At 47.9% G+C, this 17,842-nt stretch overlaps 1 protein-coding gene across 2 annotated transcripts in view; it reads left to right on the top strand.

Moving 5' to 3' along the window:
• Nucleotides 1-17,842, top strand: part of NDRG3 (NDRG family member 3) — a 59,857-nt gene that overhangs the window by 35,715 nt on the left and 6,300 nt on the right. For both annotated transcript variants that reach the window (XM_027664027.1, XM_027664026.1), the window contains exons 4-11: nt 11,764-11,869; nt 12,558-12,678; nt 13,155-13,217; nt 13,544-13,604; nt 15,252-15,338; nt 15,877-15,933; nt 17,048-17,151; nt 17,532-17,597. In XM_027664027.1, the coding sequence (XP_027519828.1) occupies nt 11,764-11,869; nt 12,558-12,678; nt 13,155-13,217; nt 13,544-13,604; nt 15,252-15,338; nt 15,877-15,933; nt 17,048-17,151; nt 17,532-17,597 (665 nt within the window). The remainder of the gene's footprint in view (nt 1-11,763; nt 11,870-12,557; nt 12,679-13,154; nt 13,218-13,543; nt 13,605-15,251; nt 15,339-15,876; nt 15,934-17,047; nt 17,152-17,531; nt 17,598-17,842) is intronic.

Here is a 17,842-nt window from a genome sequence, read left to right as displayed (position 1 = left end):
TTTTTTTAGTTAAAGTATCACTGTTCAATAAGACCACGTTTTAATTATTCAGTTTTGGAGGAGTTCTTTCAGAAGCTTTTTAATCTGCATTTTTAAATGTTTGCTTATTCTTGCCCAGTCTCTTTGCTTTATTTTTACTTGCTGTGCAGTCAGAGATGGTATCTGCTGTTGAGAGGTTATTGAAATATCCCATCGCGTGCATTTGCTGATGTGGGAGAGGTTGAATTGAAACTGTGTTCATTGTTTAATTAAAGCCAGCTTGTGAGTGCTACCCACTGGTGTTGAATACAAGGTGTTTTAAGGCATCTTCTCTTTATTGAGATGAAATAACATAGAATGTTAGCTCTCTGAGGAAGGGTTTGCTTTCTCTGTGTGAATAACTGGGACTGTTCTCAGCAGCAGTGAAACATTTTGGCTGGGATATTGAGGACCGTTGTTCCTCTGGTTTGTACAACAAGTTCTTTTGTTCAAAGCGCTGGAGTGAAATTAATTACAGCACAGAAGATGTTTTGATCTAGAAAGCAAGTTTACTTAATGCCTGCTAAATTAATGATGCTCCTAATCTTATTAAAACTAGCATCACCACTAAAGTACTGGTTTTGACTTCTCCTGACATCACAACAACAAATATTGTAAAGCTAAAATTATTTAAATTGATTTTTATTTTGGACATTTTTTAAATTTTTGTTTCTTGGGAAGCTTTTCTTCTGATTCCTCCCATCACTGATTTTCCATCTAAAAGCTCTGTTTTCTGTAAAACTGCAGTGTTCAGTTCTGGAAAGTTTTAGCTAGCTGGACTTGGACTGAAACATGGTTCTTATTTTTAACTATGTGTGCACAGCCCTTCCTTGGGGTTTACTTAAGCATTATGTTTGCTTTCTGTATTCTGTGGCAACAGTGTGCCAAAGAGGCTGATTACGCAGCTGTGATGTTTGAAGTTCCTGTGCTTTTAATGTTTTTGTCAGTGAGTCCTTAGAGCAAAGCAGATGTATGTGCTTTAGGTTGAGAAAGGGGTTTGAATGGTGCCTTTCCAGCGGCAGTGGCTGAGCTGTTTCCATCCCTTATGCAACACTCATTAATGGTATTTCACAGCGACTAATGAGTAACTGCAGTATTGGGTTTATCTCGACACAGTGAGGCTCACTTCTAGTTGCTGGGGATGTGGAAGGTTTGGAGACACACAACATGGCCCTGCTTTCTGTTCTTCAGGAGGTTTGAAGATGTTCATGGTCTTCAGCAAGATGCTGAAATGCAGTTTGGCACATTGTGTCAGCAGGAGGACTGTCCTTAGCTGGAAAGGTGGCCCTTGCCTTACTTTACAGGTTCCTTGAGGAGTTGTGGTGATCTGGGGTCTGGCAGTCACACAAAATATTTTAGACTCACCTGTGTATTAGCATATTCAGATCTCCCTTGAGGCCTTGGGTTTACAAAGGCTGTGTGTCTGCAGGTAGTGGCACCTTGAGCCCACTGCCCGGGGATGGGGGAGTGCCAGAGCCATCAGCCTGTTCTGTTTGCAGCCCATGGGGAAGGCTGCAGTCTCATACTCTGCTGACTCAAAATAGCAGTGCAGATCTACGAGGTCCAATTTCCTGCCTGAGCTGGGAAAGAGGGGATCTAACCCTAACCCATGTATTCCTCCGTCTGTGCTGGGTGTCTTTCTCATGATGCTGGATACTTGACTGAAGTGCAAGGAAGTTATAGCTTTAACTGCTGCTTGGAACACATGGGCAGGGCAGCAGAGAGAGCATCTTGCTCCTGCTCAGACCTGTCGGTGTTGTCATGAGTTGCTTATTGGTCTCAGCATTGTGTGGTTGTAGGGGTTCGTGTTCTCTGCTGTGGGAGCACAAACCCAGCCATGCTCCTGTTGTATCTCACTTGAGTTCCTTTGAGTGCAGAGCCAGTGTCTGTTCTCTGGCAGAATCTGTGTTTGGAGGTGACTTGCTCTTTCTTGCTGTCTGACACAAAGCATGAGCAAGGGTCGCAGAGAGGCACTGGGTCTGTCCTTCACTGTCCCCTGCCTTTGGAACAGGCACACACAAATGCTTGTTTGTGTTACAGCAACAGCAGCACCTTTGTCTCCTGATGCTCTTGAGTTTGTGTAATCAGATTGAGTACCTCGTTCTACTGCTGCTCTCAATTCTCACTCAGAATTTCTCTAATTTAAGACTTAATGCAATTACACAGAGTACCAGAAACTGTTTGCATGCTTGGATAGTTCATATTGTGTTTTCTATTAATAAATTTCTGCTGTGTATGGAAATGAATAATTTACTTCACGATGTTGCTTTAGGTCTGATTTAGTCTTGCTTCCCATGCAGCCATCTCCTTCAGCTCTACTATTTCCAAAATAGTTTTGCACAGAGAGGGGGTGGGAAGCACTTACCTGCCAACTGCCTTGAGGTTGGAGATACTATAATGGTAAGAGTTAACAAGTGGGGATGTTTTGCAGTCTGACAATATTTTTTTCTTATCCTGCAGGCATAGTTTGTGGTGTTGTTTTAGTAATGTGTAGAAATTTGAGGGCAGCTGCTGCTGAGAGCAAGACAATGGAATCTCTGCTTCAATCTCTCCGTAGTTAACAGCTGGGATAGGTTGCCACAGGAGCATGGTGCAGTTTTTCACCTTTGCCAAGACTGGCAAAGATGACGTAAAGTAAATAATAGCTGTAGCCAGAGACACTGGAAAAGGGGAAAGCCTGCCCTGAGTAATCTGCATCTCCTCCACCTTACAGCAAAGCAGCAGAGGCAGTTTCCTTTGCTTAGGTGAACCAGCAGCTGAATGTGCTTAAGTTGAAAGGTTTTTTTGGGATGTTTCTAGCCCTCTGCTAGTACAGACATTCAACAAGCTTGAGTAAAATGCAAGCAATAGACACCTTACTGCTCTGTGTTCTGCCAGGTTTTAATGTTTAAAATAAAAATTGAAGGGATTTCACAGATGTATTCTTTATTGTCAGTCTGCACATTAAATCAGTTCTCAGTTTTTCCAAGGAATTAATTTTGAACTTAGAGTAGCTTCGCACTGGGAGGTCGTCTGGTAATGCCAAAAGAGAAGCTTAATAAATTAGTCTTGAAAAGTACTGGTAATATGAATTCTCATCATTAATCATTCCCACTGTGAAACAAATGGTTTACTTAAGTCTTCAATAACTTTTAAAGTTATTAAACTTTTAAAAACTTAAGCACTGGATCACTCTCTGACCTGGGGCTGAGGAAGTGTGGCTGGAATTTGGACCACTGTGGTCTGGCACCCAGGTACCTGTCTCTGCTGCCTGGCAGTTTCTGGAGCTCGAGGCATTAGCACCTTTGGAGCTGCTGTTGGACGCCTCACTCTTTCACTCAGAATGTTTTTTCTCAGTATGGAAAGTTTTCGGTGATGTTAAGGAAACTCCTCTGTCTGACCACCCAGGAGCCACCCTGGAAGCCACTCTGGCACCACCTGAGCTGGGACTGAGGCCCCTTTGCAACTGCTCCTTCCCCTCACAGACCAGGTTTCCTTACGGGCTCCAGCCCAGGTTTCCCACTGCAGAGTCTCAGACCTCCAGATCCTTAAAATAACTGAATAACAAAATACCAGCTGGAGCTGGTGCCTCTGAGGAGGGACCCCGAACAAAGGAACCTCTGGGCTTTTATACCCTCACAGTCGAAGGGCAGGAAAGTCTGGGGGTCTTCAGTCTCTGGCTGTCTCCCTGAGTGTCCGATCCCCCGAGTGTCCCATCCCCTCTCGCTGGGCCACAGGTCCCTGTGCCCTTTGTTATGCAAAGGGGCAGCAGTTCAGGCTCCTGCCCCCCAGAGCTCAACCTGCAGTTCCCACTGCAGCTGCACCGGGAGCTCCCTGCACTGAAGGGATTCTTTAGTGCCAGTGGCACTGTCATTGCTTCCCTCTCTGGCCAAAGGTGGCTATCAGAGGTGGTTCCTGCATTTGAACTGTTTGCCCTCTGTGTGCCCACTTCTTGCCATGATCAGTCCCACAGTAGATTTAGCCTTTGGCAGTCATAGTTGAGTGTGGGTTTTCCTCCTCAGTTTAAGAAGCATTCAGAGATGTTAAGGACAAATAGGATAATGTCCCAGCCTTGTCTGACCTTTGCAAATCCCCAGCAAGAAATGCTTCCCAGCAGTTCCTGCTAGGGTTTGATCTAAAATATTTTGAAGTTGCTGTTGAGTCGTGTTTTATCACCTTCCAGTATCTGAGCCTCTATGGTTCACACACATTTCATTTTCTCAAGCACAGGGCTCTTTGACCAAGAGCAGAGATTCTCAGAAGCTGGCACCATAAAGATTATAGCAAAAATCACAGGATTTCAGAGATGGTCAGTAGCATTGGTGGCCACTACCTGTTCTTCTGCCCAAGCCCTACCTGGAAGTGTATCTTAACAGTATAGCTAAGGCAGGTCAGTGCCTCTGCCACCACTGTGCACCTGCACTGCTCACCCTCCTCCTGAAGGAGAGATCCTGTGGCCACAGGCTCAGTTGCTTTGGTTTCCCAGTGCAGTGACCCCAACCCTGCACTCCTGCTTACAGACTTCCATGGGACCAGCAGCTCACTGGACATGGGGCAGGGCAGAGGGACAGGAGAAGGACTCTTTTCAATGGTACTTCCTCATCAAGTCAGCTAATCTAAGTTGTACCCATTATATGGCACCAGCACTGCATTTTAGTCACAAACTTCTATGGAGCAACAGGTTAGGGAGTGCCAAGATGGGAGAAGTCATCGTGGATGTGATCTGACAAGAGCAGAGAAATGTATTGTGCCTTCCAAGAGCTGCTCTGTGACAGGAGCCATAATGTGTTCCAGATCAACATCCCTGGGGAAAAGGAAACAAACCACCAAACTGTGGAAGACTTCACTGATTTTGCACTCAGAGTTCAAAACAAGAACTGCACAGAAATGGAGAAGATTACTGAACATAAACTGAGCAGAGAGCAAGTGCCCACTATCCATCACAGCAGAGACAAGGAATGATGCCAGAAAGCCAACATGGCTAACAGAAGGGCGAGGAGGCTATTGAAAACAAAAAAGCAATTTTAAAAAAGGCTAGAGAAAATGGAAAAGGTTATAAACACTAGCAGATTAAATATATGAACAGAACAAAGGCAGAAGGGGATTCTGAGAGATTATTTGCAAGGGGAAGAAAATAACCATCCTGTTTCGGACCTATCAAAATGGAAGCACATGGGGGGGTTTGCAGAGTGCTACTGACTTCTCAGGCTCTGGAAGGAGGGCTCAAGGAAGATCTAGCCATAGCAGAAAATCTAAATTTAATTTCTTCTGCATGCGAGCTTAGCACAGAGCAGCTCACAGAGGTTACTGTGCTGGAATGCTCTTTGTGGGGAGTCAGCATAGAGCCTGTCTTAAACCACAGTGCCTGCTGCAGAGGCTGTACAAAAGGTAATATTTATGCCTTTTTTAGCAGTTTTTAATATTTCATAATATTTATTAACTGGAACTTTCAATGGAGGAGTTTTAAATGAATTTAAGGATGAAATAGTTGAGGTGTTAAGTGAAAGCCATGCTCCTCTGTTGAAGCTGCCATGGTGCCCAGTGCTTCTCCTGTCAGGCAGTTTGTAAGACACATCCCTCAGGAATTCTGGGAATTCACTGACGAGCTATACCAGACAGACTGATAAAACCAGCAAAATGTAGTGGATGAATTACTCTGATCAATATTGGGAAAAGGTCAATGTAAGTTTTGTAAAGGGAAGTCCTGCTCTACAGAGCTGTTGAAATTCTTTGAAAGAGTCAGTAGTGATATAAATAAAGAGAATTCAGTTGATGCAGCCAACTTGGATTTCCAAAAGACAAGGCCCCTTACCAAAAGGAGTCATAAGACATACGTCTTAAGGGACTTAGGAGGCCATGTGGTCAGAGGAGAGGTCCATTCATGGATGAAATATTGGTTAAAAAACCCCAGCATTTGTTTTCACGGTTGTTTGAGATCACTTGAGAAACACCCTGGAGACCTGTGCTGGGGCCTGCACTGCTAAAATATACTCTTCAGTGATCTGGAAAAAGTGATGGAAGGTGCAGTGGCAAAATTTATCTGTCTTTGGGTAAACAAAGTGTGCTGCACGTTGAGTCAAAGCTTCCTGCAGTGGAATATGAAAGCGTGGGCTCAGGGCTGACAATAACTCGGGGGCATAAAACTCTAATATTGCAAGGGATGAGTGACGATGTCAATGAGGGGCTCGTGGCTTTCAGCAAAGCAAATCAATCCTTGTTCATCGGGAACAGAGAACAAAGCAACCTCATTGTGCTGCCGCGTGTACCCACAGCACATGTGACGTCCTGCAAGAGCCCTGGGCTCAGCAAGGACAGAGCTGCACAGTAGCAGGATGGTCAGGAGAGAACTGCAGGATGGTCAGGAGAAAGCTGCTGTGCCAGGGCCACCCAGATAGTCTCAAGCACGTCAGCCCAGAATGGAACATGTGAGGGAGTTGCAGTGAGCTGTTAGAGCATCACTTCTGGGGATTGTGGAAATGGAGTCAGTTGCTCTCCAGCTTCCAAACCAAGGGCTAGGAGGTCTCATGTAAAATCAGCAGATACAAGGTGGGGAAATTAGTGGTTCTTTTTCCTACACATTGTTAAGCTTTTCTGGTCACAGGGGGAGGAGGCAGGCTCAAGTAGCAGGAGGTGGCAGCCCCGTTCTCTTAAAGTGGAAGACCACAGCTCCAGTTCAGAAAGTCTCATTTGACCTGCAGATTGTTGGAGGCTGGAAAAATTAAGGGAAACTGTTATAAGATGCATATGTTTGAGAAAATATCACTACATGCTTTTGCACAAGCACACTCTCCTGAAGTCAGCCCAGCAGGCTGCAGCTACAGCTGGTCTCCGTGCCTCCTGCTCCTCCTCCATCATCGTTCTTCTCATTCACGACCCGCAGGCAGTGCCAGTTTTTGAAGCTGTGGCTCCCAGCTGCTCTGAGCAGATCGATGGCAGCTGCCTGCCCAGGCCCCATGCCCCTGCCCTGCTGGCAGAGCAGGGGCCATCAGGGTGTGTGGGCACAGCCCTTTGCCTGTGGCTGTGACAGCCACCCGGCCGCTGCTCTGCCTCCCCTTGCAGCAGGGTGGCTGCAGCTGCTGCTTATTCTTTACCTACTCTACAAATAAAGGCAGGAGATAAAATCTCTTCAGAAAAACCTCTGAAAGTTTCCAGTCCCTAAGTGAAAATTAAACTTTATCAAGCTCTTCAAAACACAACTGGCAGATCATGATCTTGTCTCACATTCATCTCCCTTATTTTGGAGACTGCAGGTTTGTAAAAATTTGGCTGTGTCCTGGCCATGTTTTCCACGTGCCTTCTCCTATCACTGCTTCCCTGCACTAGACCAGATCAGTGTTCAGACAGTAGCTGGAGTTACACAGCTGCAAGGTAACAACCCTTGAGTCTCTGTTCAGGCTACACTGATGCAATGTGTCAAAGCTGCCCTGAGCAGAGGCTGGAAAGAAACCAAGCATGCCAGAGTCTAGGTGTCCGATACTTTCCAACTCAACACTTCTACATGAGCAATGGGCAAATACCAGGAGAAAACATGCCGAGTTGGTGTTTGGAATTGGGCAGTGGTTATGGAGGCAGTGACACAGGGTGACACAGGCAGGCCACCTCACTGGGGGGCTGGGAAGGGTGTCTACAAGAAAGATGTGAAGGAAATGTGTTTGGCAAGGACTCTAGGTGCAGCCAGCCAAGCTGCTGTTCTCTCACTGAGTGCTCTGGTGCCTGCTGTAACTGGGTTATTCTGCTCCATGTTTGGGAGAGTAGTAAGCCAGTAATAATGTAACAAAATAATAACTTTTGGGGGGGGCAGTTCAAGGTAGCAGTTGTATCATATAAGTGTAGAGATCCTCCTTGCCATCCAAAGTGTGATATCTAGGCTCTTTTTTAAGCCTCTCTCTCGTGCTGTCCTGTGGCTTTGATACGTGCAGAGCTGTTGTGGAGACAAGCAGTGACAGGGGAGTCGTGTGTGCTCTAATTGTGTGACATCTGAAAATGCTTTTGTCCTTTGCAATCAGAGGTTGAGACCAAAGGGCAAAGTTTCAGAGAAAATGGAGTTCACTGGAAAAACTGACATTTCCTACTGATTACCCGTAGGGAAGTTGGGGGTGAAACTCAATCTTGTCTCTCCAGATAATCTTGAAAAAGATAGCAGTGTGATAGCTGATTTGTAGCTAAAAAAGTGAAGGTAGAAACCCTTATCTCAATTTTAGTGGCTGCTGCTTCCTTGGCTTGGAAAAAGCCTTCAATAAGTAAAATGCTTTAACCAGAGGAGGGAAGCTGCTTCCCAGGAGGAGGATTTCCACCCTGCCTGAAAACTAGCAAGAGAAATAAGAAATAATCTTGAGCACTCCCAGTCTTAGGCATTGTCACTGTATAGGGCAGAGTAAAAAGTTTGCAGATTTAGCATCTTAAACTTTTTAAAGTTCTGCTTGCTGGGATTTCGTAAAGATGGGATTTCTCAAAGACAGGATTTCTCAAAGATGGGATTTCTCATGTTGCTTCCATCTTCAGTGGACATTCCCTGTATTGGAATCACTAATGTGACTGAAGGAGTAGCCAGGGAAGTCCCCTTCAGATTGGGCTGGTGCCCAGTGGGGACATGGAAAATCTCTTCTCAACAGTCTCATTTCCCCAGATCACAGTTTACACAGTTAGCAATGTCAAAGTAAGCAGGAGAGCAAGGATTAATTATTAGCTCAAGGAAACTCTTCTCCTTTCCCACTAGAGAGCTGAGACCCAAGCTCAGCTTCAGAAAACAGAAGTGCAGGGTGCTGCAGTGTGACAGAGGCTCTGAAGGGAAGTGGGTGTTTCTGTTTCGAGTACCTTGTCCTGTAGCTCACCTAGTGAAGGCAGGTGTGACCTGAGCAGTGAGTTTGAGTGTAATTCCAGAAAAGACTGTAGTGCAGACTTTTTAAAATGTCACCAGCTCTTTTGTTGCTTTCTGTGCCTTTCTCACTGCTGCCTCAGTTTAGGTTTTGTGCTTCTGTTTGATAGTTGACCTTTTGCTGCTGCCTTAGACCCTCCCTAGTCCCCCTGCACGAGCCGTGAGTCAGTTTAACCGGCCTCGTGCTCAGGGCAGGGTTATTCCTTCTGCACTCCTCTTGGGCTCTGAGCCACAACCAGCATTTGCCAGACCTCTCTGTGAGCTTCTTAACTCACTGACCTGGCAGAAGTCTAACAAAGTAAGATTAAAAAAAAAAAAAGAAAAGAAAAGAAAAGAAAAGGGCAACTGGATAGTTCCCTGCCAGCTCAGTGAGTTAAAGCTGCTTATGGAAGAGCCCAGCAAGTGCCAGAGCTGGCAGGCAGACCTGCTTTTAATGGCAGTCCAGGCCTTGGTGAGCTCAGGGGCATAGGGAAGTGCAGATGGGGGTTGCCAGCTCTGGTTGCTTTGGCACCTGTTGGGCTCTTCTGTGAGTTCCCTGTGTTTCACCATCCCAGCCACCAGCACTGCCAGTCACCACTCTTGGCCTTCTCCAAAAGTTGCCACTTTATTGTTAAAGGGCTTGTTAACACCTGCAGGCTTGGAGAGCACTAAACAGGGGGCCAGTGCTGTGGCTGTGCAGGACGGGGCTTTGCCCAGCTCAGCAAAGCAGCCCCGAAAGCCAAGACATCGCCAAGGGGGTTTGAGCTGGGGGTTTTCTGGAGGCTCAGGAAGCAGAGGCTGTGCCCTGGGCTGCCTTGTGCAGCCTTGCCATGAGGGCAGGCATTCCTGCCACATGGACACATGCTCACTTTACACACACAGACTAGTCCTGTCCTGCCCCCTCCATGTGAGCATCAGGCTGGGTAACCTCGCCTGCAGAGAGGTCTCTGCTGCTGTGTAAGTAGGTACTCCAGCTTCTGCATGTGCACAGTGCAACAGCTGCATGCAGGTAAACCCCAGCCCCAGTCAGAGGTGTCTTCACAAATCCTTCAAAGCCAAGCTCCAGAAGGCTTCAGACTACCTCAGATGATTTAACTGTGGCAGCTCTCCTGTTGCCACACTTTTGGGGGAAGGGAATAGGCTTTGGAGCCCTTTAAAAGAAGCACAGCTGGGGGAACGAAGGTCTTCCACTGCAAGAACTAAATCAGTCTGGCCCACAACTAGCCTTCAGAGTGCCCAGAAAAGGGAGGTGAAGTGAATTTCTGGTGTGCTGCAAGCCAGGTACTCTCACCAGTCCTATATTTGGTTTAATGACTTTCAGGGTATTGGAAATTACTGTTTCAAAAACATATTTCACATACTTTGTGTAAACTAGTAAAACATGTTTTTGAGGTGTAATGTCCTTACTTCAGGGTGGACCATGAGGCTTTTTCCTAAGCAGATGCTGTTTTAATATGAAGAAAGTAATTGGTGCTTTTTATAGTGTCTGTAAGTCTCTCCTTTGATTTCTGTAGATGAGAGAAGGGACCTAAAGATGATGTTGTGTACCCAGCCTCCCTGCCATCTCCACAGCTTTTCCAAAGTCCATAGTTATCCCAGATCAGTGTTTGTCTCACTGTGTTTGCAGCTATTTTAGTTCAACTGGGACAATGTTGTGGGCTCTTCTGCATGTGTCGTTATGAGGCTGTGGCTTGTTTCTGCACCGGACAGAAACTGAAGAGGTACCAGGAGGCCTCATGCTCCTCTTGCTGTCTGGCATAAGGCACAGTGCAAAAAGCTCTTGATATTTGGGAAAAGACACATGGTTTGGCTGGCAATTAATCATGAAACAGGTCATGAAACTGCTCCACTGATGCCCAGCTGGAAACCAGCATAACCTTCCATACTGGTGCCAGCTGCCGGAGGTACTGGGGGTGATTCAGTGTCACATTACCAAACCTGGTATAATGGAAAAAAGTGTTTGGCTGAGGTACAGTTCTCACCCTTCCCTGGGGTACAGGTCAGCAGACACTAATGCAGCAGCATGGGCAAGAGCTGAGGGGGCTTGGCCAAATGGCCAAAGTGAGGCTGCAGTAGACAGGCAGCCTGGGAGAACACATATGTGTGTGTCTGGATCTTTCATTTTTACTGCTGTTGAGAGGAAAAGCTGCCACTCACTCCTATGTGGATGGGAGCAACCTCACAGACAGGCAGTGATGGGATCTGCAGAGCCTGCGTCCCTTTGCTGTCCCATTTGCCTGCTCTGTGTTGTGCTGTTTCCCAAACACCCTGGTACATGGACCCCAGAGGCTGCCAGCCTCTTGGGCATTGCTATGTCCCCTCCCACCAGCCATGGACAGGATGATGCCAAGGGGATGCATTGGGCGGTGCACTGGCAAGACTTGTAAGCTGGTGTGTTGGAGAGAGGTCACCAGCTGGGGAACAAAGGCTTGGCTGTGGAAGTGGAGCTGCATTCGTGATGCCCTGAGTCCCTAGACACAGCTGCACATGTGACACCCAGCTCTGCTACAGTGCAGCAACATCACTGAAAGCCACTGAAATGAGATCTTGGTCATGGGAAGATGCAGGCCGGGACCCTTCACACATCTCAAAAAAAGCAACCTGCTTTGGGCAGCAGTTTTACAGAGGAATTGGACAGAGAGATTTGGCAGGGCTGTGGATTGGCCAGGTTGGACAGGTCTTGGAGCAGCCTGATCTAGTGGAAGGTGTCACTGCATGTGGCCAGGAGGTGGAATGAGATGGTGTTTAAGGTCCCTTCCAGCCCAAACCGTTCTGTGATTGCAAAAGCTGTACTGTGGGTAGGAGAACAGTGCTGAAGTGGGGATGAGGCCCTTGCTGCTGGCCTTCAGTTAGGTTTCCCTGTGGTGCAGGCAGCACACATAACACTGAGGCTCCTTCTTCTCTCTCTGCAGGAACATGACATTGAGACAGCTTTTGGAGTGGTTCATGTCACCATGCGGGGCACACCCAAGGGGAACAGACCTGTCATCCTCACATACCATGACATTGGCCTCAACCGTAAGCCCTTGCATTCCCAGAACCCTGAAAAAGTGATTGTTTGTGGTATTTGCTTTTAAGTGTTTGCTTTTAAGTGTGGGGAGCAGCAGGCCTGACCCGGAGCTGAGGTCATTCCAGGGTGAAAAGATAAAGGTCTGCAGGAGAGAGAGGGAGAGTGAGCATGTGGCATGCCCTGTCCATTCCAACAGCCCTTGAAAGGTAGGGCCAAGGTGGAAAAGTGGAAATAGGTCCACCCAACACACTATAATGCTCTGGCTGGCTTGTTGCACTGTGTGATAGGGCCTTCTTTCCCTGGGTGCTGGGCAGGTGAGCAAGTCCCTTCTACAAGGCTGCAGAAGTAGTGTAATGTTCTAGCAGGCTCAGTTCTCTTTCGACACGTCTTCCCACCCAGCACATGCTGTTACGTTCACACGGGTGCTCCTCCTGGTACTGTGAGTACCAGGAACAAGGCCCTGCTTTCTGGGGCACACAGGCTGGGCTGTTTGTCTGCCCTGCAGTCGTGGCAGTTCCTTTGCTGGGACTTGCTGCTATGTTGCAGTTTTGAGGCACAGCAGCACACGCCATTCAGCACACTCTGCCCCGTGGGCCTAGAGGGGCTTGAGCTCCTGCAGGTGTGTGCCATGTGTTTGGAGGGTGGATTGCAATAGAACTTCAAGAAATGTCTCATTTTGTTTTGTTGTTGTTGCAGACAAATCCTGTTTTAACGCATTCTTTAACTTCGAAGACATGCAAGAGATTACCCAGCATTTTGCTGTGTGCCATGTGGATGCACCAGGCCAGCAGGAAGGAGCCCCCCCGTTCCCGTCTGGGTAAGAGCTCTGCAGAGACCTGTGTTGTTCAGTCTGTACTGAAGTGGCACCCCATTTGTGCCAGCTGGGACTGCCAGGCTGAGTGTAGTGGGAGGCAGCTCTCAGGAGCAGAGGAAATGGCAAGATGAGGAGGCTTCCCAAGGGGCAGTCAGGGAACTTTTTAATTACTGAGACATGGGTAAAGCCCTCACTAGTGGTGAGTCTGGTACCAGCTGTCTGACTTGAGCATGAGCCCAGCACACTGCAGTCGAGCTGGCATTTCATCTGTCCATCCTGCCACAGAAATCTGACTGCCCAAAAGACCACAGCTCTGTTAGTCTTGTTCTGAGGGATGGGATCCATGCAGTTGGCTGGAACACACAGTATCATTGCAAATTAATAACCTGTGCACATGCCTGTCAGATGTTCCTACCTCGGGTAGAACTGGAAGGTAATCTCTGTCAAGCTGTATTTGGAGATGCTCTCTTGGTTTTCAGGTACCAATATCCCAGTATGGATGAACTGGCTGAAATGTTACCTGCTGTTCTGACGCACCTGAAGTAAGTCTCTGAAAGGAAAAGGGGTGAGCCAGCTGGAGACAGCCATTCCAGCACGTACCTGTGCCTCTGCTTGCCACATCTGAAGTGCTCACTGAGGTGTCCCAAGAGGCCTGAGCACCTCCCAAGCAGTGTGCCCCTGTCTAGTTCTGTGCTGGGAACACTGTCTGCTACCTGAGGCAATTTAAGGCTGCTGCATCATTGCTGGGTTGTTTTGAAAACGAGCCATAAGTGCACAGCTGGATGCAGAGAGGGGAAAGGCTTTGCCACTAGGGATGCTTCAGCTGAGCTAAGTTAGTCTTGTTGACTGTGAAATGCCTGTATTTCAGCCTGAAAAGCTTCATTGGGATTGGCCTGGGAGCTGGTGCTTATGTCCTCAGCAGGTGTGCAGTAAGTATCTCTTCATTGCTTGTGACTCCTGTGAGCTGTGGTCCTCACTGATCAAACACGCAGTGTGTGGGGCATGGGCAAAGTAGCAGTTAGTAATTACAGCAGGGCTGCAGGGAGCCCTGGGAGAGCTACCTCCGGCCAGATGGTTATGTTGGAGCAGTCAAAGTTACTCTGAAACTATGCCAGGTGTGGAAAGACTGCAGTGTGATGCTTTTGAGTCATCAGAGCCCATTCTGACTGCTAGGAATAACCAGCCTTGAGTGTTCACAGAGACTGGCTGCATGACTGTGTGTTGTGTCCAGTGTTTGTGATCCCAAGGAATTGATGTGATGTACTGCAAACCAGTGCTGATGAGGAATGTGCTTTGTCACTGGAAGGAGGCAGATTTTGTACTCCACCCTTAGATAAAAATGTGCTGCCTTTATCTTAGTACCTGCTTACACATTTCTCTCTAGTGCAGTGTTTATGTGAAATCAGTGGGCATCGTTTAACAGCCCAGGAATTTACCTGAGTCTTTCAGAGATAGTGTTAAAAAACCCCCAGAAATCTGACATTTTCAGTAAAGTTTTCTTTAGGTTATTGAGTGCAGAGAGTTGTCAATTATTTAGGCCATTATTGTTTCTTAAAGCCCCTGCGCTGGGCAGCTGCCCCTCCTACACAAAGTTCTCTGCTTCCCATTCCCTCCAGTCAGGGTTGAGCCTGGGGCAGTGTGAGGCACTGGTGTTTGGCTGTTCCTTGCTTTCTGTATCTTGTGTAGTTTTCAGCCCTGCAAAAGAAGAGCTCGTGCAAATCAGCCTTTGTGCTCAGCACAGTGAAGTGCCACAAAGCCCTTGCCATGCTTCCTGGGCTGTAGGCAGTTTCCTGCTGAGCACAGAGGTGCTTCCTTCTGCTTCACCGATCTGTACAATGGAGCAGGAGAGCTGCCATAGAATCTCAGCCTTGGAGTGAGCCCAGAGCTCAGAGGTGGCTGGTTGCATTAGATTGCCGCGTTTGTGTTTGCAAACAGTTGTCATAAGTGCTGTGTACCCATGTTTCCCCCACACGCAGCCTGAGTTACACTGCAGGGTTTTGGGGCGGTGGGATGGAGCAGGAGAAGGGGTGTTTGCGGGCTGGGGGGCAGCAGGAGTGCTGTCTATGGAGCAGGTGCCCCTGCAGCTCACGCTTGCCAGGCCTCTGCCCAGGCTGCAGGGACTTGGGAGCCTCAGCACCAACTTCTTTGCCATTTGCCCCATCTCCACTGGGAGACTGCCTCTTTCCTGAGGAGTGGAAGGAGTTGCTCTCTGGGCACAGGAACCTGTCCAGGTTCTTCACGGTTGTGCTGGATTGGAGCAGAGAGTGTCACTGCTCCCAGCCTTGTGACACACAGGCCCTCAGCAGGACCTGCAGCTGCCCGGGGTCCCCAGGAGGCACTGCCAAGATCTGCTGGGGCTGCAAGGCTGTGGAGCACTCGGTCCCTCCGTGCCATGGCCTAATTGAGTCCAGTCTGGCTGGGAGCCGATGGCTGCCCTGCACAGAGGAGCTCCCCACTTTGTCTGCATTTCACTGTCCTACACCTTTTGCAAGAAGCTTTCCAGCTGCTGCACCAGCCATTTTTCCCCATGTGGGCTGAATGATCCTTCTGAGTGTGCCTGTGCTCTCTCCCCACAGCTCAGCCACCCCGACTTGGTGGAGGGACTCGTTCTTATTAATGTTGATCCATGTGCAAAGGGATGGATTGACTGGGCAGCATCCAAGGTGAGATTCTGCTTCCCTGCACATCTGCTCTCCGCAGCACTTACTGAGCAGTGTGTAGAGTAAGAAAAAAGGACAGAATACAGGAATTTGTCCATTTCTGGCAAGAACTGTAAAATCTCATTTCTGTCCCTGCTGCATTCTCAGTCTGGGTGTAGTGTGGCCTTGGCCATAGGAGCAGGGGTGGGTGTGATCATATGTGAACGAGAGATGCAGATAAACTGCTTGGAGGTGAGTGGCTCTAAAGCACTCAACTTTCCTCAGATTTAGTACTCTTGCTTGCAGGCTTCATTTGACTGAGATTGAACAGATCTCTTAATTATTCTGGCCTCTTGCAGTTATTTAAGGTTCCAGGTTTCTGGAGAGCTATGTTGTGTGTGCACATGTTTCTTTGAAGCTTTGCATGCCCATCCAAAACTTCAGGCATTTGTATCTTCTATCACTTATTATTTTCTTTACTCTGACGAGTTGCTTTGGAATGTATAATGAAACTGTATTTCCCAGTTACTCTCCCTCCTCCTCACTCACAGTCACTCTTCAGTTTTCAGGTTGGACAACCAACATAGTGGATATTGTCTTGGCACATCATTTTGGCCATGTAAGTACCCAGCAGGTGTTAATGTTGCCCATGCAACTGTGCACGGAGCTCTAACTTCTGTATGTAGCTGCTCCCAAATAGCTCAGGTCCATCAGCTAAGGGTTGCCACAGGTAGTACCATCTTCTCTGTGTGTCAGGCTCACACTGGGATTTGCATGCTGAGGGGAGCACGCACATCCTCACCCCTGCCCTGACTGTCTCTGGGCATGCTAAGGAAGTAGTGTCCCACACACTAGTGGCAGAACTCCTTGCGGTTCCCTGGCCACTGCCTGCAGAAACAAGTTGCAGCCAGTTCTCTGTAGCCAGCATGGAAGCCTTTGGAGTTTTGAGTAGAGCACAGATCAGCTGGATCTGACAGTGGTACCTTGTATGTGTCCAGATGTTGACCTGCTGCATTCTGCTCTTCATCTTCCCTTTCAGTTTCAGGAGAGGAAAACCAGCCCCTCCTGAAAACTTTGGATACAGCAATGAGCTGTCTCCCTCCCACTGGGCAATGGCAGGGCCTGTGCCTCGTGTACACTGTGTATGACACACAGCAAATCAGTTCCTGACCTGGAGCCCTCCTGCAATACATCAACTCCTGCTCAGGGCACATGCTGTTCTCTTCCTGCTGTTGGGCCCCTTCACTCTATGTGAATTCCTTGCATTCCCTGCTCTCTGTCTCTGTCTCTCTAGGAATGCAGTTTTTTCTTAGAACTGGGTGTTGGAATTGAACTTTTCTTTGGTCCCAGTCTTGTTGCCTACCTATAAAGCTTTGCTTCTTGAACATTAAGCATCAGCGGAAGACCTTCCTAACCCAAAGTGATTTGTGTCTGTGTAAACATTACCAAGGCTTGGGAGTTAACTTACCCCATCTCAGGATACCTCTACTCTTGCAGCAGATGGGTGCTGCCAGTTGTAAAACCATAGTCACATTACCAAAGCATGGCAGGTGCCAGGCATGTCACATACCCCTCCTGTCTCCTGGGTACTGATGCACTCTGGAGTTGCTGCCCTCTGTCTCACTACTCACAGGGAATGAGGCACTTTAATGCTTCAGTATTTTTATGACTATTGTTTCTTTACTTGTGAAAAATATTTTTTCCTGTCTTTCAATTCTTCTGCTTTTGTACAGGAGGAACTGCAGGCAAATCTAGATTTGATCCAAACATACAGGCTTCATATCGCACAGGACATTAACCAAGATAACCTTCAGCTGTTCCTCACCTCATACAACAGGTACAGGATAGCTTTTTGCCTGACAGACTGCTCCCATAGCTTCCCTACTCAGTAGATGTGCTGCCATATGTATTATCCTACTGGATATCATGTCAGGGGAACCTTTGTCCTAAGCCTAGTCTTCAGCTGTTATCCTGAGCCAAGCCCAGCCCTCGTGTCTGCCCACAGACCCTGTGACACCTCAGTAGATCATCTCTGGGCACACAGCAATACCATGAGAGTGTGGATCCTATTTCCTGGGGATGACTGCTGGGGCTCTTGCTCATGGCATAACACAGGGAGTGAAAACCTGTTGCACTCATGGTTGGATTTTGTGTGCTCCCATGATAACTAGTTTCCTCTGCAGATTTGATGGAGAATTGTTATGTTTTATCTTTCAGTCGTAAAGACCTGGAAATTGAGAGACCAGTTGTTGGTGTCAATGAAACGACTGCAAAAACACTCAAGTGAGTTGCTCTGGATCAGCCTGTCTCAGTTACTGACAGCAGAAAAGATGCTGTTGCTTTCTCAGCAAGAACCCCACCAAGCCCAAGCACTGGAAAGACTGTCTGGGACAGTCTCGGGCTGCGGTGCAGGACTCTCATCTGCAGTGGGGCACAGAGGTCTGGAAGCCCTCTCATTAAGAACACCCCGAGATTCTCCAGAAGGCAGAGTCAGAGCACATGTGAGCAGCAGCAGTGGCAGGTGGTGT

The sequence above is a fragment of the Corapipo altera genome, unplaced genomic scaffold, assembly GCF_003945725.1.
Source record: "Corapipo altera isolate COAL_440 unplaced genomic scaffold, ASM394572v1 110, whole genome shotgun sequence".
Classification (NCBI taxonomy): domain Eukaryota; kingdom Metazoa; phylum Chordata; class Aves; order Passeriformes; family Pipridae; genus Corapipo; species Corapipo altera.
This window is presented reverse-complemented; position numbering and strand designations above follow the sequence as displayed.